This window comes from Sinohyriopsis cumingii, chromosome 2, assembly GCF_028554795.1.
Source record: "Sinohyriopsis cumingii isolate HCF-2022 chromosome 2, ASM2855479v2, whole genome shotgun sequence".
Classification (NCBI taxonomy): domain Eukaryota; kingdom Metazoa; phylum Mollusca; class Bivalvia; order Unionida; family Unionidae; genus Sinohyriopsis; species Sinohyriopsis cumingii.
Genome location: NC_142962.1, coordinates 62,895,382 through 62,917,248, shown reverse-complemented (window position 1 = coordinate 62,917,248; position 21,867 = coordinate 62,895,382). Strand labels below are relative to the sequence as shown.

General features: G+C 37.2%; 1 protein-coding gene across 3 annotated transcripts in view; it reads right to left on the bottom strand.

Annotated features, from left to right (window-relative positions):
- LOC149805040 (uncharacterized) overlaps positions 1 to 21,867 on the bottom strand; it is a 123,074-nt gene that overhangs the window by 73,134 nt on the left and 28,073 nt on the right. For all 3 annotated transcript variants that reach the window (XM_089946800.1, XM_089946792.1, XM_089946806.1), the window contains exons 4-6: positions 17,853 to 19,977; positions 6,499 to 7,219; positions 3,932 to 4,645 (exon numbers count right to left, since the gene is read on the bottom strand). In XM_089946800.1, the coding sequence (XP_089802926.1) occupies positions 3,932 to 4,645; positions 6,499 to 7,219; positions 17,853 to 19,977 (3,560 nt within the window). The remainder of the gene's footprint in view (positions 1 to 3,931; positions 4,646 to 6,498; positions 7,220 to 17,852; positions 19,978 to 21,867) is intronic.

Here is a 21,867-nt window from a genome sequence, read left to right as displayed (position 1 = left end):
ACTTGCATCAATGTCATACATAGAACACTAACATCATTGCTATTTCCAAACAATCTCCCGACAAAAATATAATTTGTACTTGCACACCTAATATTTTGTAATTAAAACCTTGGCTTTAATTATTTTTTGTAACTGCTTATGCGTGGAGTCTTCAAGTCCACTTATATAAGACTGACTGAAACTGACCCAACTGTCAAGAAAACTTCAAATAAAATATGCCCAAGATTTAATTTCATGTAGTCTTTATTCAAACTGGAATTTAATTGTCTGTCTAGATATCTAAAATATATAATGATGTCTGGGGTCTGTGATAGTCAAATTAAGGATTCAATGTTTTATCTATTTCCACTGATTTGTCCTTCTTGTGACACTGGCCAGATAATATTTCTCCTAGACAGATAATTTTCCATTGATCTGCCTTCTTGTGATACTGGCCAGAAAATATTTCTCCTAGACAGATAATTTTCCATCGATTGATTCTTCTTGCGACACCTGTCAGATAATATTCCTCCTTGACAGATAATTTTCCACTGATTTGTCCTTCTTGTGACACTGGCCAGATAATATTTCTCCTAGACAGATAATTTTCCATTGATTGATTCTTCTTGCGACACTGGTCAGATAATATTCCTCCTTGACAGATAATTTTCCACTGATCTGTCCTTCTTGTGACAATGGCCAGATAATATTCCTCCTAGACAGATAATTTCCATTGATTTGTCCTTCTTGTGAAATTGGTCATAATATTTCTCCTGGCCAGATACTTTTCCACTGATTTGTCTTTTTGCGATGCCGGCCAGATAATATTTTTCCTGGACAGATAGTTTTCCATTTGGAAATAATGGTACTATTAACAGAGACAAACTTTCATCAAAGTATACTCTAATACTTGTCAGAGTAAATGTTACTTTCAAATTGGGTAAAATTTCCAACAACTGTTGATAATGCACCCACAATACATTGCCAGATATAGTCCTAAATGTAGAGGGTGCCAAAATAAATACTTTACATGCCAGTCTTTATCGTTCTTTTGTTCTTCTTTTAAACATAAACTTTTTGACTCTTGTCCAAAACAACTTTAGTTTCAACTTTCATTTCTAAAATTTCCTCTTTACCACTGGTTTTCAACTGTTTTGGTTATGTCTCTTTATACCATGAAATAACATTAAGGTATGCACGATTTTGTTGAGAAATAAATGTTTTCTTCCTTTAATCTCCTGAATCGCAAATTCTTTAAACAAAGCTTCCAAAATCATTAACACACGCACGATTATTACAATTTTATACTTGGACCTTGAAAGATTGTCTAGGAATATCGAAGACTGCAATGAACAAAATGAGAAAGAATAAAAGCATGCCATGCTGCTTGAGATTTTTGGTCTCACAACATGTTACTTGTTTCTAATTGCCACCATCTTTTACAAAAAGTTCTGAATTGCAGAACACAATATTCCTGTAATTTCTACATTCAAATTTTTGTTCTGGATAACTGAATTACTGTCTGTTTCTGGCCATCTGTCAGTTCTTCAATGTGAGGTGCCAGGTTTGTTTACATCACCAGTGCTACAAATTTACAACTTCTGACTAAAGTTGGTATGTTCTAATATATATACACATATATAATCAGACTTACATAAGGATTCTTCTCTAGGTTGTGATCATTTGGTATGTTCTAATATATACACACATATATAATCAGACTTACATAAGGATTCTTCTCTAGGTTGTGACCATTTAAACTAAATTTCTCTAAATGACATTGACTTTTCTTACTCCAGTAGTTAGTCACCATCTGACCCAACACTGGAAGTGGTTCAAGCATGCAGCATTAACTTATTCGGCCACAGCACTGTTTTCAGTATTTCTGATGCTATGCCTCAGAAGCAAAAAGGTGTGTCTAGTTGCTTGTGCCGCATAGTTTTTACCTGTTTGAAAACATCATGCACATGCATTCACTCTTACCTTAATTTCTCTTCTTATATCCAAACAAAATCCACAGAATTTTCACCATTTATTTCAAATGAATTTGTCGACACATTGATGTAATTTTTTCCCTATTTGTCAAAGTCTTTCACAACTTATTTATACAGTATTTACAAAATTATGTGCAACGTTTATCCGCAAGAACTCCATCATCATCACTGTCAGCATCATCATCTTCGGACGATTCAATCTCAGAAACTTCTATGTCCAAATCTAAATCTCACAAAATATCCAACTGCTGAACATATCTGTCCTCAGCTTGCTCTATATTTTCAAGATCAAACCCGAGAAACTCCACATTTTTGCTCTCATAAAAAATCACTCTTCCGTCTGCCATCATTTATGATTTTTCATGAACAGAACACGTGTAGTTAAACCGCTCGCAAACTTTAGCCCTTGGCTTCTGAACAGTTCAAATTTCCACAAATGAAAGTAAAATCATTTCTGATTGGTTTAATAGTTGTTTAGTTCTTGGAATAAACCATTTCTAACCAATCAGAGACATTGTATCTAACACACATTCATCACGCCTGGAGACGGGATCGGCCATTGAATGCAGTAAACAATTCACGACTACAGGCAGGATCAGCCAATGAATGCAGAAACTGGATCACGCCTACAGACGGGATCGGGGCCGAATGAGTTAACATCATCTAATAATGAGTTAGCAAAACACCACGAAGGCATATCAACTGTCAGTGCATCATAATTTCAGCTACAAAGTGAAAGGTCATCCATTTACTGAGTTGTACATTACTCAAGCCCAGGAAGAAGATTTACTCATGTAAACTCCAGTGCAGTGGTTAGGAATACAAGGGCTGTGCATAATTTGCACACCCATTATTAAAAACTGTCCATGAAAATGGACAAATCAGGGCTTTCTTTATCAGCCAGTAACTGGGTGATTTACCTGGCTACTTTTACTTTACACCCCACTATTTTAAAGAAACCTCTATCTTCGTTGGGGGAGGTCCCCCCAAATCCCTGCCTAATTTTGTTAACTCATCCTCTAACTTTAAATCTAATGGTCCAGGAGAAATCACAAATTCTATTTTAGAAACAACCAATTACAACGAGCAAATCCACTGAAAATTTGTATACAAAGTTCACAATATTAAGTTGTTCTCAAAGACAGGGAATGTCAGTCAAAATTTGACAATTCTTGTCAGAGTATCTTGATGATTGCTAAGGAAAATGGCACAAAAGATTGACCCAAAACAGTTCAACCTACACACAACATTGTGCTTTGAAGTAAAAAAGCTTTATCAAAGTAATTAGATTACTGATAGAGGACTCAACTGACTCTAATTTACACAAGATGAGATGGATGAACATAACTCCAGAGATTGTCATTCATTGTCCTTTTTAACTGTCAAATAAACATTTAATTATTATTAATACTTTTCTAAATTTTCTTTCTTTGTATGTCACAACAGGATTTATCTTAACAGCTGAGACATTAGAAGCATTACTGTTACTTCCTTCCCAAAGCATTTTCTACAATACGAGGAAGTTTATCTATGGGAGATACCTACTATCAGATCTAATCATTTACATTATTTAGAGTTGCCTCCCATGACATACAACTGACCTGAAAGGCCAGTGGATCTACACTTTGTAACTTATTTAAGCATGGCATGTAAGTTTGTCTTATTACTGGTTAACCCCTCCCACCCACCCCGAAAAAAAAAAAACTATGGTAGTATAACTGAATGGACACTATGGCATAGGCAAGATGGGATTCACCCCACCCAGCCACAACCATGATGTACCTTTAAACAATATAACCCTAAAATCAATCATTTGAATATTATACACTACTTGAATCAGAGCAATTGATTAGTCCCATCATACACTCTTCTTTTGCCTACAACCCTCAAAATCTTTTATATTTAAAACTGGAACAAAAATCAGAGCTAATAGCACTGCAATGTATTGTTGTATTTACCCTCTCTTGTTCATCATTCCAATCTTCTTCTCCCATACTTTCTCTATATGGCATGTTCCTCTCTTGTGAGCGATCACGAAACTGATGGTGACCTCCTCTCTCAAATTTATTTTGTTCATTTCTCCACTGGTTTCTTTGCTGCATATCTCTCTGATGCTGAGCTTGCTGGTTCTTCTGACTATCATATTCATTCATACCTGGTCCTTGGTTTGGTCCAAATCTACCCTGCCATGGCCCCTGTGATGGAATTCGTTCCTCTTGTTCAGATTCTTGCAGCCACCCTCGGTCACTCATATTCCAATCTTGACTGAAGTTATCATCTCTATAAAACTCATCAGTATATTCTTCAAATTCATTAAATGGAGGTTGATTTTCACTGTTGTCCTGACCAGGCCCTGTAGACTGAGGACCAGCTTCAGGAATAATTCCTGGGCCAGACAGAACCGGTTTAGGACCAGATGAAGCTGGCTGTGACTGGTTTGATTCGCCAGGCGGCTGCTGGGAACCAGATTCTTTACCTTGTGGCATATCAGGAGGCTTGGGCACACTCTGCTGAGTTCCTCTGGGCGACTGTGGAGGTTTATCTTCAGGCTTTTGCTTAGAATCTGCTTTCTGTCCTTCTTTCTTTTCATCCTCTGATTGATTCTTTTTGTCATCAGTCTTCGCCTTAGCAGATTGATCATCCTGTTGTGGTGTTTTAGATTCTGCTACTCCCTAATATAAAAAAATGACAAAAAAGTTAATAAATAATAAACTAATCAAACCAAATTTATCTGCAGTGTTTCATCACTGCAAGTCAAAGTGTAGAGTCTTGACTGTGAGATTATTTCATACATACATTTATTTTAGAAGAGATGAATATTTATGTGACTTGTATTGTCCTTCAGGTATGTGGATCTTATATTGGAAAATGTATGTCCTTGTTTTTATTATACAAGGTAGAGTCCAAAAAAATTAACAATATCCATCCTCAATGTCCACAACAGGATACGATCTTCATTTATTTTTTGCAACTGCTGGTCTGAGGGTACTAGGTTTAAGGTATAAGATAATAAGTATATTTAAAATGCCATATACAATTCATTTTATTTACAATGAACGTGAATACCATTGAAAGAATGTGGTTTCTTGTTGGAATTCACAAAAGTATGAAGAATGCAGCTTACATGGATCTTGATGGTGCATATATTTGTGGGGTATATCCAAGGTGTCCCCTTTTCTAAAATTAAGTTTACACTAATATTATGTATTTATAGACACTGAAGAAACACATATTTGTACATGAAAGAAATTTAGTGACATATGCTGCAGCTGAACCAAAACTACACAATTTAGGTTTCAGACACTTTCTATGTTAAAACATATGGGCTTTTTTTTGGCAATGCTGATATGAAAGAAAGCAACATGCAAATAATAGAAGCATATAAGACAATTCTCTTTCATTAATACTTGGTGTAAACAAAGAATTACTTTTATGATGGTCAACACAATGAATAATAATTTTAAAAATAAAATCTGGCCTACCAATCTATCTACCCTACAATTTGTTCTGGATGAAACCAAAACACACACAGATCAAAGTTTTATAGCCAAAACTAACTTGTGGAGGGAGGCAGAAACCAACTTGAGTCACTGAGACAATGACCTTTGACCCTTCTGATACCAAAATTGATAGCCTTCATCCTTACACCCAGTGTAATTCATCCCAAAAATATATTCCTGGTCTGTTATGTAGAACTAATCTTAAACGAGAGCTCCACAACATTTTTGGTTAAACAAATCCTGGATGAAGACACTGTAGCTCAATGGACTTCGGGACATGGGGATACAGGTGTGATCAACTCATCTACATCATCCTGAATTCATTCCTAAAGTTGATATTTAATTCTTATTAAGCTTTTCACTCAAGAACTTTAAAGCACTTTACTCACTGATCTAGCTGAGGTAACTTTAGGTCCAAGTCCTCAGTTAACTTATGGTGAGGACTTTAAAGCATATGGTCAAATGCACATACATTTTCTGAAAAGTTGCCAGACCCTGTTGGTTCTGTTTTATTTCTTCACCAATTTTAACTAAATAAAATATAATAATGTAATGTAAGCAATTTTCACTTGTGTCAACTTTCAAGGACTGCTGAGCATTTTCTTTTCCAATACATTTTGGAGCTGATCTCAAAATTAGGTACTCTCAAGGCAGCCAAAGTTCAAGCATTTTTCAAGATTGTGCAAACCTTGTTCTGACACTGGCATCAACAGGCTTCTTTCTTACCTCAAAACTAATGCTATTGCACAGAAACCAAATTTATTCCTTCCATCAATAACCTTGACATTTGACTCCAAAATCAACTGGGTTCTTTGTTACTAAGTGCAAACCATTTGCAAAGTTTGCTAACTGCAGATGACAGAGGAATCAAGTTATCATGTAGAACCCCCCATTTTCTTCTTTTAGTGAGAGTGCTCTTTACCTTTGACTTTATGAGCATAAAACTAGGATCTTCCCTACCCCCAAATTCAGTATCATAACATTATATGCTCTGCCTGATGGTGGGCATATAAAAATGAACCAACCTTTGGTCCAAATGATGGCTTTCCATCAGGTTGGTCTTTATGTTCATTGTGTGTGATGCTGCTATCCTTCTGATTCTGAGCTCCAGGTGGACAAGCAGGTCGACTGGCTCCACTTGGTGAAGCATTAGGCACACCTGGCTTATCTTGTGTTACACTGGGTCCAAGTAGTCTAGGAGGTGTTGAATTAGGTCCAGGCATTCTAGATGGTCCTAAATCAGGTCCAGATGGTCTAAATGGTGCTGCATTAGATCCAGGTGGTCTAGGTGGTGCTGCATTAGGTCCAGGTGGTCTTGGTGGAACAGCATTAGGTCCTTGCTGTCTGGGTGAAGCACCATCAGGTCCAGGCTCTCTGGGTGAAGCATTACCAAGTTCAGGCATTCTAGGTGGTCCTGCATTTGGCCCAGGTAGTCTAGGTGGTCCTGTATTAGGCCCAGGTGGTCTAGGTGGTCCTGCATTAGGCCCAGGTGGTCTAGGTGGTCCTGCGTTAGGCCCAGGTGGTCTAACAGGTCCCACATTAGGTCTACCAGGCCACCCAGTTATAGCACTTGGCCCAGGAGGTCTGTAAGGTCCACCTGAAAGTCTATCCATTGGGCCACCCATCAGTCTTCCACGTCCAAAATTATGTTGACCTCGAGGTCCACCAAATCCAAAAGGTGGTTCGTCTTGGAGTCCACCTGTACTTTCCATAGCTTCCTCACCTTCTCGGTCATCTTGATCTTCTCTGAAGTAAACAAATAAATAAAAAAACTATTGTTAGAATTCTAAATATAACAAAGTAAGGCATAGTTAGGACTGAATTCATCTGCGACCAAACTGGACAAATCATGTCTAGCAGCTGGAACTAATGAAACATTTTAGTAGGCATGTACAATTTCACATCAATTACACAGAAATTTTTTAATAGAGCGAAACCCACTGTAATATAATGGCTGGGGTCCACAAAGTGCCATAATGTTATATAATTTATTATTCAAAATTGAGACAATGATTTAGCTGAATAAAATATTAAATGTGTATCATCTTGGTTATACAAGATTGTAGGAATGCAAAATGGGCTTTAGTGACCCAGTTACCAACTTTAATTGATGCATATTAAATACAAATACTTCAAACTGTGACACGATGCATTGGTACATAGATGTATATGACAATTTGCAACACAATAGTGTAAATACATGTGCTTTGCCAACTGATCTAATTGCATCCAAATTACAGTAGTAATCCCATTAAAGATACATGCAAACAAGCATAATTTATAGAACTTTCTTCCCAATAAACTCACAAACTTATGGACACTATTATCATACTTTTTATTCAGAAATTTTCATGCTGGATGTGTCAGAAGGAACTCATTTTTCTACTGACAATGGAATACCAAAATCAGACATTAGGAATTTCTAAAAAGAAACTTGTTTTTAGCTAATAAATTAAATGAAAGTTGCACAAGAGTATCTGACCCTGTAATATACTCAAGATGAAAACAGCAACAGAGATTTTCTGTACATGCATATGATACACTGTGACCTCTTAACTAGGCTCAAGTTTAGAATAAACGAGCAATCTTCAACAGTCTAAAAGAAAGAAGCAAGAATAAACAAAAGAATCCTGTTATGATTTGAAACATACATTGGTTCTATGACTTTGCATTACTACACAGCAAAACTGGGAGTAGCAAATCTTTCTACCACAATAACTTGTCTAACACAGCCTAGTAGCCTGCATTTCTCAGAGTAATGTGGGGATATATTTATATTCATGGAGTCAACTTTCGAAGTTAAGATGCAGGGGTGGCAGGAGCTGTTGAGGATATATGTACATGTTAATGATCAAAACTACTTCTAACTAATGGTTGATAAGTCGTCAATTTTCTGGACCACTGCAGTACACTCAAACATATCTCATTCCAATTTTTATAGGATAAACAATGGGGATAGAATTTAATGTTTACCAAAGAATGGAGTTATTTTCAGCCACCAGTCACATAATTAACTGCAATACATTAAAACGTTTACCAAAGAAATGAGTTATTTTTAGCCACCAATCACATGACGATTGGCTGCATATGTTCAAGCCACATGTGCATGAAGGTGGCAGCTTTTGTTCATGATTGTTTACAAAGCAGTGCATCATCCATTTGCTGTAGAAATAATGTCAACACTAAGCAGGTACTTCTTGGGTAATAAAATTTGTCCATTTGGGAAATAAAACTATTTTAACTAGGACACTGTCTGATGCATGGGCGTGTACGCTAGTTCATTATGCAGGCAAGGATGGTCTATTATTTTGCCCCAATTTAACAATAATTTACACAATACACTGATGACAAGCAAAATTTATCAATAATATTGTTGATGGTTTAATACACACAAGATGAACACTTATCAGGTTCATTAAAGAGCTGATGTCTTTCAAAAATGACTAGTTAACAATAAGTAAAGGGACAGACTACAAAGATACTGAATATGCAATGAACATGAACAATTAAAAACTTTAAATGTCTTTAATTATTTTGAGAAAGGCAAATCCATTTTTCATACAACACGTTTCACCCGATTAAGAAATAACCTCATTCATTCTGACAATATGACTTTGGTGCAGTTAAAAAATCAGTCATGAGAAATTAGTGAAGAGGTTGTGTAACTTCTGCAGCAAAGCCATGACTTTGAATTCATGTTAAAATGAAGCATTATACAATGTGGTGTCCCTATGAAATTGAGCAAAGTTTTATGAAAATCTCAATTTTGGTCAAATAGAACATATTGTATCTTTCACAATCCTTACAATTACAGTTTGTTTCTAAAACGAAAACTGAGTTCAGGAATGAGCACTGCTGAAACAAGACTGGGACCTGCATGCCAAGTTCATGATCACAGTATTGCTTTAAAAATGTGTAAACTTAACTTCACGGTCAAATGTAGAGCTAGTGTGTTGCTGAATGAATGATCCAGCTAATATCATGATGATGAACCTCCAGCATAAAGGAGTCCATTAAGAATTTATCAGTTTGAAGGGAGACTGATGGCATTAAACAAAAACTAAAATAACAAGCAAAACAAATGCATTTACCCTTACCACAGATGTATTCACTATTGTAAGCTAGTAGGTGGTCTGGCCACATGCTATGAAGTGAAACAAAAATTAAAGGTAAAAAGATGAAAAGATCATCAGAGGGCAGCTCTCATATCACTGAGAGAAGATTGATTCAAGTAGGTCCAAGATACTGTTTTTGAACTAATATCATGAAAAAAAGACCCTCTTGCTCTTGGACTGACAGGTTTTCTTTATAGTGAGGACAATCCACCTAGAAATGGTGGCTGCCAAATTATATGAGGAACATTTAAGAGGTTGAAAGGAATGATTCTGAAACTTTCTTGTCCCTTCAGAGGAAGCCAAATAAAACATTAGGGCCCTAACTAAGCAACGGTGCCTATCTTGATCATCACAAGCAATATACATGACTAAAATTGGGAATCTCAGTAAGAACAGGAGCTACTGAAAGTAACTGATTTTTAGACTGTAACCCTGGTTGGCACAGAAAAATCTAATCATACTAAAACATAAACAAACCCTTTTCCATGGACAAAAACCCTGCCAACCCTAACAAGACCTTTGAAGTAAGGCAGTTGATAGTAGTTTTCCTTAAGTCTGACCAATTTTCAGCAAGTTCCAACAAAATATCAAGTACTGCCATTGCCAATTTGGAATACATGGATTTAAAAAGTTTTCATTAAATCTGACCAATTTTCAGTAAGTGTGTGTGTGTGTGTGATTTGGACTTGTAATGTAGCTTGAACAATTTTTAGTCATATCACTATGATGTCTGCAGTGTGGCTGTTTATAGTGATGTCTAGCACTGGGGCATCATGCCGCAGACATGTAGCATTATGTCCCACCCAGTCACATTATCCTGACATAAGGCCAACCTGTCCTAACACTAAACTCTTAATGCTGAGTGACAAGCAAGGCAACTGTTAGTACCAATTTTTGTCTTTGGTTGATTGGAAGATGTTCTTTAGTCGCAGCCAATATGCACAAAAGTCCAGGGGTGGGGGCTTATTGGGCAAAGCATTGATATCAACTAGATTACTGGAGACAGAGTCCTGTGACAAAAACAAAGGGGGGTAATAGACCTTCTGCTGCCAAGAGGACTCTTTGCCACAAGAAAAATTCTGCACAAGCTCCCAAACCATAGAAGAAACTGGGAGCAGAAGATCAAAATGAGAGTGGGACCCAGAAAGTCTCTTCAGACTGGAGAAAATCTGAGCATACTCAGCACCTCAGTTATTTTACTGGCCAAATGTATAATTGACAAACAATACAGCTGAAATGATTTTTTTTGAAAATCCAAGTGGCACTGTGGTGGTGGAAAGTGAGTGGAGAGGATTAAGAAAAATCCCTCCACCATCTCTCTGTGCATCCTGATCGATTTGCCACGATGGCTCATTTGCCACAACGGCTCAGAGAATTGCTCTGCACACCTGCTTTCTCACAGAGTCGGTGTGAATGACCTTACTGTTTATGAACCCTGCAAGCAAACTCTTTAAAGGCTCGCGGAGAGAGATAGTGTGGCACTGATTTATTCACATCATTATCAGCTTATTATAAACATTTCCTAGTTCTAATGTAGATAATGTAATTCCATATAAAATTTTAGATAATATTAACACATTAACCCCTAGCGACGACTTTACGGGGCAGGAGGTAGTAGCCTACTTCCAAGCTCTGTGGCGTCATGGTCATGCATGACACACTAAAGTGGGTGGTATTATAGAAAGGTAGATAGATGTAGTTCTATAATGATACCAAATAATCTGGAATATCTAGTTGTACTGCAAAATACAGATAGAAAAACCTCATTTTTTGGACCCGACTTTTTTATAACCCAAAATTAGCCTGTGGTCGGAATCCGATTTTGTGTCCTGATTTTAGACTTTTTGGTCTCAGATCTAAGGCAAACTGGTATGAACTGCAAACAGACAGATGAGCCTTTGTAAAAAGTAGGATAAGATGGGCATTTGGAATAAAGAGTGGTCTCCATAGAAAAATAATGGCTCCATTTAGCAACAAAAAAAAGGGCCAACTTTTACCCTTCTGCTCATGTGGGAGTCAAATAGCCAATGAAAAACGATGTTTCTAACACAACTAGGCAGTATGTTATTGAAAGATGACTGGGGATTTGGTATTTTCGAGTCTATTCAGAAATAGCTTTCAAAATGTGTTTCCTACTGGATTTTCAGGCAAAAATGACAAAAAGCTCCAGGGGTTAATGTGTTAAGAGAATGGCAATGCCTTGCAATATTATTATTACTGGACATTTTTTTAATCTAGAAGAAGTTGATCAACTTCTTTTGCAATAAGTTTAAGCTTTTACTTTATTCAAAGAAATATGAACTTGCACACAGACTTCACGAGAGGCACACCATCTTGAGCTTTTCTCGAACAGTATAAATTTATCCTACTGTTTAAATATGAAAAGTAATCCTCTGAGGTATGGACAATCAAATTCCAGATGACAACTGTTTCTTTTTAAAACAAGCAAACAATAAAACGGAAAAGCATGCATTAAGTCCTTAGGTAGAAATGGTTCAGTCACAGGGCTGAATATATATGTACACAACTATGGATTATTACAAATCTGATTACATGTGTACTGTCAGGACTGACCATTTCATTTATGGGGCTCTATTGTTCTTTCTGACTGGTATGTTTTTTGTTCTTTCATTCATCAAGTATGACAAAAAGGATGGCACAATGTCCCTCTTTTACAATACAGATCAGAACAAGACAACTGTTATCAAGCATTTACCAACCTCCCTTAGAATCTTAAATGGGCTCTTCCTAATACGGACTTTACTTCAATTGATGTTCTGCATAAATCAAAGCAGTGCCCATTTTATAAAATATAAAAATCATAATAAGATGTTGTTGTAGGGTTTAATGCCATTTTTCAGCACAAGATAGGCTAAACATGGCAACCAGTAAAAATGGTGGAGGAAGAACCTGGGCAAACACAGTAAAATATAAACGACCCATAGGAAGCTACTGGCAAGCTTTCTCAGCACAGATCTAATTCTTATAACAATTCTGATGCAGTTTCCTGTTTGTGAATGTTGGCGTGTCTGGCTATTTAGACAAAAATAATGAACATGCAAAATCAATTTCTCGGATTAGTATTTGGCATGCTTCCATATGTGGTGTACTGTTTTACAGCAGCTTACTGTGGCTGAGTGGATAAACATGTATGCATGCGCATGTGCACACCCAATCATTGACTATGGAACACAAGGTCATGAGTTCATGCCCACTGGCGGGAATAATCATTCTTTTTTCTTGATGACACTGTAATGTCTTGTACAGTATTAATATTCTTTCCACTGATAAACTTTTCCAGATTTCAGTTTTTGTAAGTGTATATATATAATTTGTAAAAAAAAATTTTAACTAGGAAGAGTGCCTAAAAATGTCAAAGATAAAAAAGTAAAGCACTGATGCATATTTTAGCTATTATTTATTAAATTTACATGGGTGAAAATTCTTTAAAACATAACCAGAATTATGAAAAACTTTCATGACAAAAACATCTTTTTGGCCTGGTGTGAATGATAAAGGCAGTAAACCTGGCAATCAGGAAATACTTAAACAGTTACCAAAGGATGTAAAAAAAAATGTTTCTAATGATAGCTGGGTCATTACATAGCTTGCATTTAAATTTAAATTCATTATTTTCTGTTGTTTTTGTTGTTTGTTATTTATTTAAACGAAAGAGGCTGTCATTGGGAATTTTATTGTCAATACCTCAGATGATTACTTTTCATGTTTAAAGAGCATGACAAATTTACACTGTTCAAGAGAAGATCAATAAAGTGTGCCTCTCATCAGGTCAAAATGTTAGTTTGTTCAGACTTCTTTGAATAAAGTAAAAGTGTAAACATATTGCAAAAGAATTCAATTAACCTATTTTAAATGTGCAGAATATGCAAGACTTCTGAAATTATTTTTTTGTATTGTCTAAATACATGATCCCCAAAAGTATCACTTGAATTTTGAAATGGTATCTGATTGTAAATCACTCATGTCCCAGTTTTTCCACGGGTGGTCTTCATTCATTGGCTGTTCAAACGTCAAAAAGTAGTATCTACCAGCCCCTCTATGGTGCAAATGCCACCAGTTTGCCAGCCAAAGCATGGTGATGATTTGCAGAATGGTAAAGACGATACTCTGTTTGGTACCTAATTTTGAACTATTTTGATATTTTGGTCTTTCTTTGGTGGTCTCCATGCATCGTCTACTCAAATATTAATTATGAATTTTTCCCAATCCCCGCTGCATTAACTGGTCACATTTGTATTAGCTGAATAGTTAAGAGGAGGAAATTTGGGCATCCGATCTCTACTTCTGTTACCTACTGGCTGATCAAGTGATAATAGTCCCCATATATTTTGGTGTACAGACAGCCACTCTTCAACCTACGAGTTAACACAGCTGGGGGTTTTGATTAAGCTCAGTTAACATTATATCTGATGTGATGCTTTGAAAATAAATAAAAAACAGATGATGTGAGAATTATTGGACTGTCAGAAATAAAGAATTCTACAGTTTTAAAAAGGTGTGAATAAGTCAACTTACAATGCACTGAGTTAATCATTGACATTGTCTCAAATCTTGTACCTGACAATGATAATAAGTTTCATGGCCCAATTTGTGCTTTTTTTTAATGCAAAATGACATGCTCTATTAAAGTTCTGCAGAGACTGGACTGTAGTCAGAAGGGAAAGACAAAAATTGTCTTTATATGGATTCTGGGATAGTGGGATTAAAATCTTAAGAGTAAACATGATCAAGTAATGTATTCGACAAAGCAGAAAATTTTCCATTCATTACTGTACTAATATGGCTGCCAAAATTTAGTAAACATCTACTGGGTACCCATTGATTCTATGAATGGTTACCCAGCTACTTGATCAAAGGCAAGTTGTCTTAAATGTATACGAATCTGAATAAGCATTCATTAGAAGAGGCAGACCTCTTCTTGAGACTGAACAAGTACATATATTAAATTTGCAGCTCAATCAAAAGGTTTGTCAACTTGAAAACAAAGTAAGTGATGCTTTACAAGCCAAGGGTTTTGAGGCCACATGCACTGGCAGAAAACTTGGGAAATATCACTTCAGAATTAAACCTGACTTATGAAAAGGAAAATACAAAAATTAAAACTTCTATTCCATCAAACAAAGCATTATACAGCAAATAATGGCTTATAATACAAATACAGGTTGTTAGTATTTGCATGAAAATGGAAGCAATTACTTAGAAGCCAGGACCTTCCATTAGATTTAATGTTGGAGGGTGAGTTGCCAAAGGGGGGGGGGGCAATGGGGATATAACTTTTTGTTTTAAAGTAGCCAGGTGTAAATTAAAAGTAGCCAGGTAAACCACCTGATAAGGAAAGCCCTGTGAAGTGATACACTTAATAACAAATACCAATGGTAAACAACACTGACAGACACTTCACTTTGCAGTGGTTTGTATTTAATTTACTCATATTGCTTTCAAATTATTAAAATCCAAATAACTGTCAATACAAGTATTGTGTAATGAATACTGTCATGCAAAGGATAAACACTGTGCATACCATAAACACATTTCATTTCTGAATGGGAATAGAGGCACAAAAATGTCAAATTATTTGAATTGAAAGTATTTTTGTCTACTGCAGACATCCAGAGTTTTCAACATTACTCCCAGATTTATCAATTTTTTTTGTATGTCACACTTATAAGTTGACCCCTACTCTGCATGAATAAAATTTTTAGTAACAAAAGGTCAACTTACAAGTGAGTATATACAATAAACAGGTACCCTATGGATCATTTTATTAACGGGTTATTATCAATGGCCAGGTACTGGAGTACCCAGGCATACTTACCAACTACCCTATGTAGACCAATTAATGTTCAGCAAAACTGAATCATTAAATAATTTAGAGCATTCTGGATACAAAACTTCATTACAGTATATGAAAATATTCTGAGAAATTAAGAAAATTTACAAACTTTGAAAAGCCTTCATTTTTACTGTCAGGGTTATTGTACAAAAAATAGTATAACGGGATGGGGATGGTCAGAATAAGCTTAATATTAATTGCATATTGATAATGACGAGTAATCCAGACTATTTTAAATGTTATATTGATTAACTTCATTAAAATCTAATGGGTGCTACTCCCTGAAAACAATGCCTTCTAAATCCATCTCATCCTACCTTTTCTTCCACAGTCATTTCAGCAATATATCTTTGGTGCATGCTCCATCTGCAATGCTGTAAAACCTGACAGAGGCTAATAGATAATTGATCCTCAAATATGTGTGTAAGTGTGTGATTTGGATTTTTAACATAGCTTTAAAAAAAAATCAGACATACCACTATGATGTCTGCAGTGTGGCAGTTTATAGTGATGTCTAGCACTGGGACATCATGCCGCAGACATGCAGCATGTCTCAACCAGTCACATTATCCTGACACCAGGCCAGCCAGTCCTAACACTGACCTCTTAATGCTGAGTGCCTTGTGAGGCAGCTGTTAGTACCATTTTTATGTTTTTGGTATGACTTGGCCAGTGTTCAAACCTGCAACCACCTGCATCCGAGGCAGACAATCTAACCACAAGGCCACCATAGTGGTCAGGATCCTCAAATAAAATGTATAGATAAAAGTATTTAGAATACTGATGGTACAGAGGCTTGAAGTACTTACCAATCCTCAAATAAAATGTATAGATAAAAGTATTTAGAATACTGATGGTACAGAGGCTTGAAGTACTTACCAATCCTCAAATAAAATGTATAGATAAAAGTACTTAGTATACTGATGGTACAGAGGCTTGAAGTACTTACCAATCCTCAAATAAAATGTATAGATAAAAGTATTTAGAATACTGATGGTACAGAGGCTTGAAGTACTTACCAATCCTCAAATAAAATGTATAGATAAAAGTACTTAGTATACTGATAGTATGGAGGCTTGAAGTACTTACCAATCTACACAAGACCAGTTAGAACTCAGAGATATTGTTATTTATGGTACTTTGTACTATCGTAATCATACTGCTCTGAATAATCTGTATAATATCTGCCCACATTATCTTCACGTCACTAGAGAATTTTATATTAACAAGTGAAATATCATTTGAATAATTATTATGGTCATCTCATTTTAAATGCATTTGCTACTATTGTTTCAAATGTTGCCATCAGCAGAACAGTAACTACAATCAGGTCGACTCATTTACATAAAGATCTATACTTTGTTACTAAATTCAATAAGATCATTTAGATCTGAGGTCTCAAACACGTTGCCAGTGGCCCATGGGTGGCCAGTGGCTCATGGGTGGCCTGCAGCCTGTCAAGCCTTATCCTGTGGCCCACAAAATGATTGGTGTCACAAGGTGTCATCAGAAATAACAAAGGTGGTGCGGCCCTTGGGCCATAGAAAATGCCCTCATATGGCCCTCAGGGTGGTTTGAATTGAGACCCTTGATTTAGTCTGATACTATGATTAGTAATACAAACCATATTTGGTAAAAGAGAATGGACATACTGACATTAGCAATGAGCAACTGAAATCCTGATTGTCCAAATGGCACCAATTACATAACTTTGTACATTTTCTACTAGCAAATTTGCAATATGCTGCGAACAGAACCACAACCCAGCTGTACATTCAGTATTATATGACTTTTAATTGTATCTATGCATTAGACGAGATGAAACTATTTTGATAAAGAAAAGGGTGTTAATCAGGATTTCTTTCAAACCACAAAAAAAACCAACTTCCTTTTCATGCCATTTGAATTTCAATGAGAACAAGTCAAGGTCTGAAAATAAGCTTTTGATGGCCTTTTGACTTATTTTAGGGTATTACATATAAAAGTACTCTTGATGTCTATTTAGGTATAAGCCATCGAGTAAACTACCTTGTATCATAATTATTATCATCCATAACAGTACAAAGCATACCCTTATTTTTATTTACTGCATGTCTAGATAGTAACAGCATTAGCAATGTGCTTGCCAAGTACCTCTGCTGTCCTAGAATCTATTCCAATTAAGCACATTCAAGGGCATTAAAGCAGTCACCAACCAAAGTTTGATGGTTTCTCCTGTTTTTTCATGTTTCAGCCATCTCAACATCTGAGTTGTTAAAATTGTGTTATATGAGTTGTTAGCAGGAATCGTAGGATTAATATAAAATAAATTCAATTCAAATTTAAAACTTTCTTTCCTGCCTTATGATTCTTATAATACTTCAGCAATAAATCCCCATGCCAATCACCTACCACAGTTGAATTTACTTACTGTTCCTCATTCCACTCCTCATTCCATTCCTCTTCCTTCTCTTCACCATAGTCTTCATCAACTTCTTCCTCCTCCTTCAACTGCATTGGAGGTTTGTCAAAACTAAGTTCCATCAGGGGAACAGGACCCCTTGCTCCAGCCCCTCTACCACCTGGTCTAGGTCCATGCATACCTTCTTGACTAAATCTTGGACCACCAAATCTTGCACTGACATTAGATGGAGCTTCAAACCTTGGTCCCTGAGGACCACTAAATCTGTTAGGGAGTCCACCAAGTCGGTTGCCTGGGAATCTTTGTCTTGCATCATCTGGTCTGGGGTTATCCATTCGAGAACTAATTCCATCAGGTCTTGGTCCCCTCTGTCGGAATCCAGGACCCTCTTGGGGAGGTCCACCAAATCTTGGTCCTCTGGGGCCATCCATATTTGGTCCCTGTGGACCACCAAGAAGTGGAGGATTCTGATTCATGCTTTGTCCACCAAAAGGTTCCCTTGGTCCCATATTATCCCCTGGAGGTCTTCGACATTTCATCTTCTCCATTCTAGCCCGAATTTCATCTGGATGTGATGTACCAAATTCCTCTTCTAGCCTCTTTTTGGCTCTATACATCTTATTAATATCTGAAGCATTCTTTGGCCTGAATTGGCCTGGTCCATATCCAATTTCTGTAACAATTTTGAGATCTCCCATAATTTCCTTTTCAGCCATTTCATCAAAAAACGGTTCACTACCTTGCTCCTCTTGATCTTCGAAAATCATGTCCTCTTCTCCCATTTCAGTGCTATCCTGGCCTTCTTCTCCTGCATGGAAGGGCCCCTCAGATGGGGAACCACCAAATCTAGGCCCTCCTGGGCCTCCAATTTGTGGTTTCTTTCCTAATATGCTTGACCTTGGTGGCCTTGATCCTCCTTCAAAATGAGGCATCCTAGGGCCACCCATTTGTGGCTGGTCTCTTAATAAGCTTGGCATTGACGGCCTTGATGCTCCTTCAAAATGTGGCATCCTAGGGCCACCCACTTGTGGTTGGTCTCCTACTAAGCCTGGCATTGGCTGCCTTGATCCTCCTTCAAAAGGAGGCTTCTGCTGGCCTCCAACTTGTGGTGTGTCTCCTAGCAAGCCTGGCATTGGTGGTCTTGATCCTCCTTCAAAATGTGGCATCCTTGGGCCTCCCATTTGTGTTTGGTCTCCCACTAAGCCTGGTCTTGGTGGCCTTGACCCTCCTTCAAAATGAGGCATCTGAGAACCTCCCACTTTTGACTGGTCTCCTAATATGCCTGGCGCTGGTGGTCTTGATCCTCCTTCAAAATGAGACACCCTAGGACCTCCCACTTGCGAGTGGTCTCCAACTAAGCCTGGCATTGGTGGCCTTGAACCGCCTTCAAAAGGCTTTTGAGGACCTCCCACTTGAGACTGGTCTCCTAAAAAGCCTGGCATTGGTGCTCTTGATCCTCCTTCAAAATGAGGAATCTGAGGTGGCCTTATTTCTCCTTCAAGACGTGGTATCCTAGGGCCTCCCACTTGTGGTTGGTCTCCTAAGCCTGGCATTGGTGGCCTTGATCCTCCTTCAAAAGAAGGCATCTGAGTACCTCCTGCTTGTGACTGCTCTCCTAATAATCCTGGCATCTGTGGCCTTGGTCCTCCTTCAAAAGGAGGCATCTGAGGTGGCCTTGTTTCTCCTTCAAATGAAAGCATCCTAGGGCCTCCAGCTTGTGGTTGGTCTCCTAAGCTTGGCATTGGTGGCCTTGAGCTTCCTTCAAAAGGAGGCACATGAGGGCTTACTGCTTGTGGTTGGTCTCCTAATGTGCCTGGCATTGGAGGCCTTGGTCCTCCTTCAAAAGGAGGTATCTGACTTCTTTCCATTGGAGGTCTAGGACCTGCATCTATCAAAGGTCTTGATCCTTGAGGGCCAGGGCCTCTTGGACCTTCAAATCTAGGAGCTTCAAATCTTGGGCCTCCTAACCTTGGGCCCTGGACACCTAATGGTGAACCTTGATGCCCCTGGTTTGTAATTGCTTGTTCTGCCTCTCTTTTCCGATGCATTATATCAGCCTTTTTATCCTCCATCTGGGTTTCATACATCTTCCACTGCTGCAGGTACTGATCAAACTGTTCTCTATTAGGATGATCTGAAATTAAACAGAAATTACCCAATTACAATAGTATACATGTAACAGGCTTTAAAGCTATCCAAGTTAAAGGAGATCAGTGCTTTGAGTAGATTTTAAAAATACTTTTGAATGAAGTGGAACATGATATTTTCTTAAGCAGTATGAATCACATCACTTTACTTTATTCCTTAAGAAATGGTAAGGAACTTTATTTACAGGATAGCATCAAGGACTTCTCTGCACCAGCAATACTGAGGTTTAAGTTCATTAAACTTGTTCATGGATGAGACTACATAAATGAAACTACAAGTATCATTGATTTAACATAAACTGTTGCCACTGAAAATGTCAGAATAATTCAACTGTTAGATTTGTGGTATTTAATTGTCAATGATTCTCAAGGTATAATGAAGAATGGTGTGCAATTTTCTCATGTAAATATGCCCTTTACCATTTCCATATCCTACTGATGGAGGTAAGTCTAAGACCATAATATGTACTAAGTATTTGCATTCACAAGTTTCTCTCTTATTCATAACATTCTGTCATATTCTGCCTTCAGCGTAAGTTAAAAAGGGCAATAACTCCTACAATAATCATTAGAACACAAAGATTTGTCAATGCATGCATCTTTAGACCATAAGATGAATGATCTATAAAGCAGCTGCAAAACAAGTTGTATTCAAAAGATTCTGTCTTTTGCTGCTTTCAGGAGCAAAACAAAATGGTACAATGGAACAATGCAATGCACATCCCTGGATGCTCATGATACAAAGTTTTCTTGGTGATTCAATGACAAATGAAACATGTTGCATTCACAGTATTGTCATACACTACATCCAGCAATAACCTTAGCACATTAACCCCAAGAGGTTTTTGTCATTTTCACCTGAAAATTGAGTAGGAAACACATTTTGAAACTTATTTCTGAATAGATCCGAATACACCAAATCCCAGGTGATCTTTTAATAACATACTGCCTAGTTTTGTTAGAAACATCGTTTTTCATTGGCTATTTGGCTCACGCATGAGCAGAAGGGTAAAAGTTGGATTTTTATATATTTTTTTTGCCAAACGGAGCCATTATTTTTGTATCGAGACCATTCTTTATTCCAAATGCCCATCTTATCCTACTTTTTGCAAAAGTTCATCTGTCTGTTTGCAGTTCATACTGGTCTGCCTTAGATCTGAGACCAAAAAGTCTAAAAGCTTGACACAAAATCGGATTCCATCCATGCACAAATTTTGGGCGGAAAAAAATTTGGGTCCAAAAACGCGGGTTTTCCCTCTGTATTTTGCATTGCAACTAGAACTTCCAGATTATCTGGTATCATTGTAGTGCTACATCTGTGTACCTTTCTATAATACCACCCACTTTAGTGCATCATGCATGACCTTGACGCTACTGAGCTCAGCAGTAGGCTATTACCTCCTGCCACGTTAACTTGTTGTCAGGGGTTAATGTGTTAACTCATTCAGCCCCAGCACTGTTATCAGTATCACTGCTGCTATGCCCCAGCATCACTAAGCTTTGTCTAGCTGTGCCCCATAGAGTTTTTACTTGTTTGGAAAATTTTGTAAAGATCACGTACATGTATTCACTCTTACCTTAATTTCTCTTCTTATATCCAAAAAAATCCATGAAATTTTCACCAATTATTCCAAATGAATTTGTCCGCACAGTGATGTATTTTTTTCCTATTTGTCTAAGTCTTTCACAACTTATTTATACACTATTTACAAAATTATGTGCAACATTTTTTGAAATATCATATAATCAGCCCTTAATTTCACTGAAATAAACCAGGAAAATTGAATCTGTGGTACGGTTTGAAACATTTTACACATAAATTTACTTGGCATTGTTCACATCCAGTTGTTGGTTCAGATCGACCACTGGCCAATGTT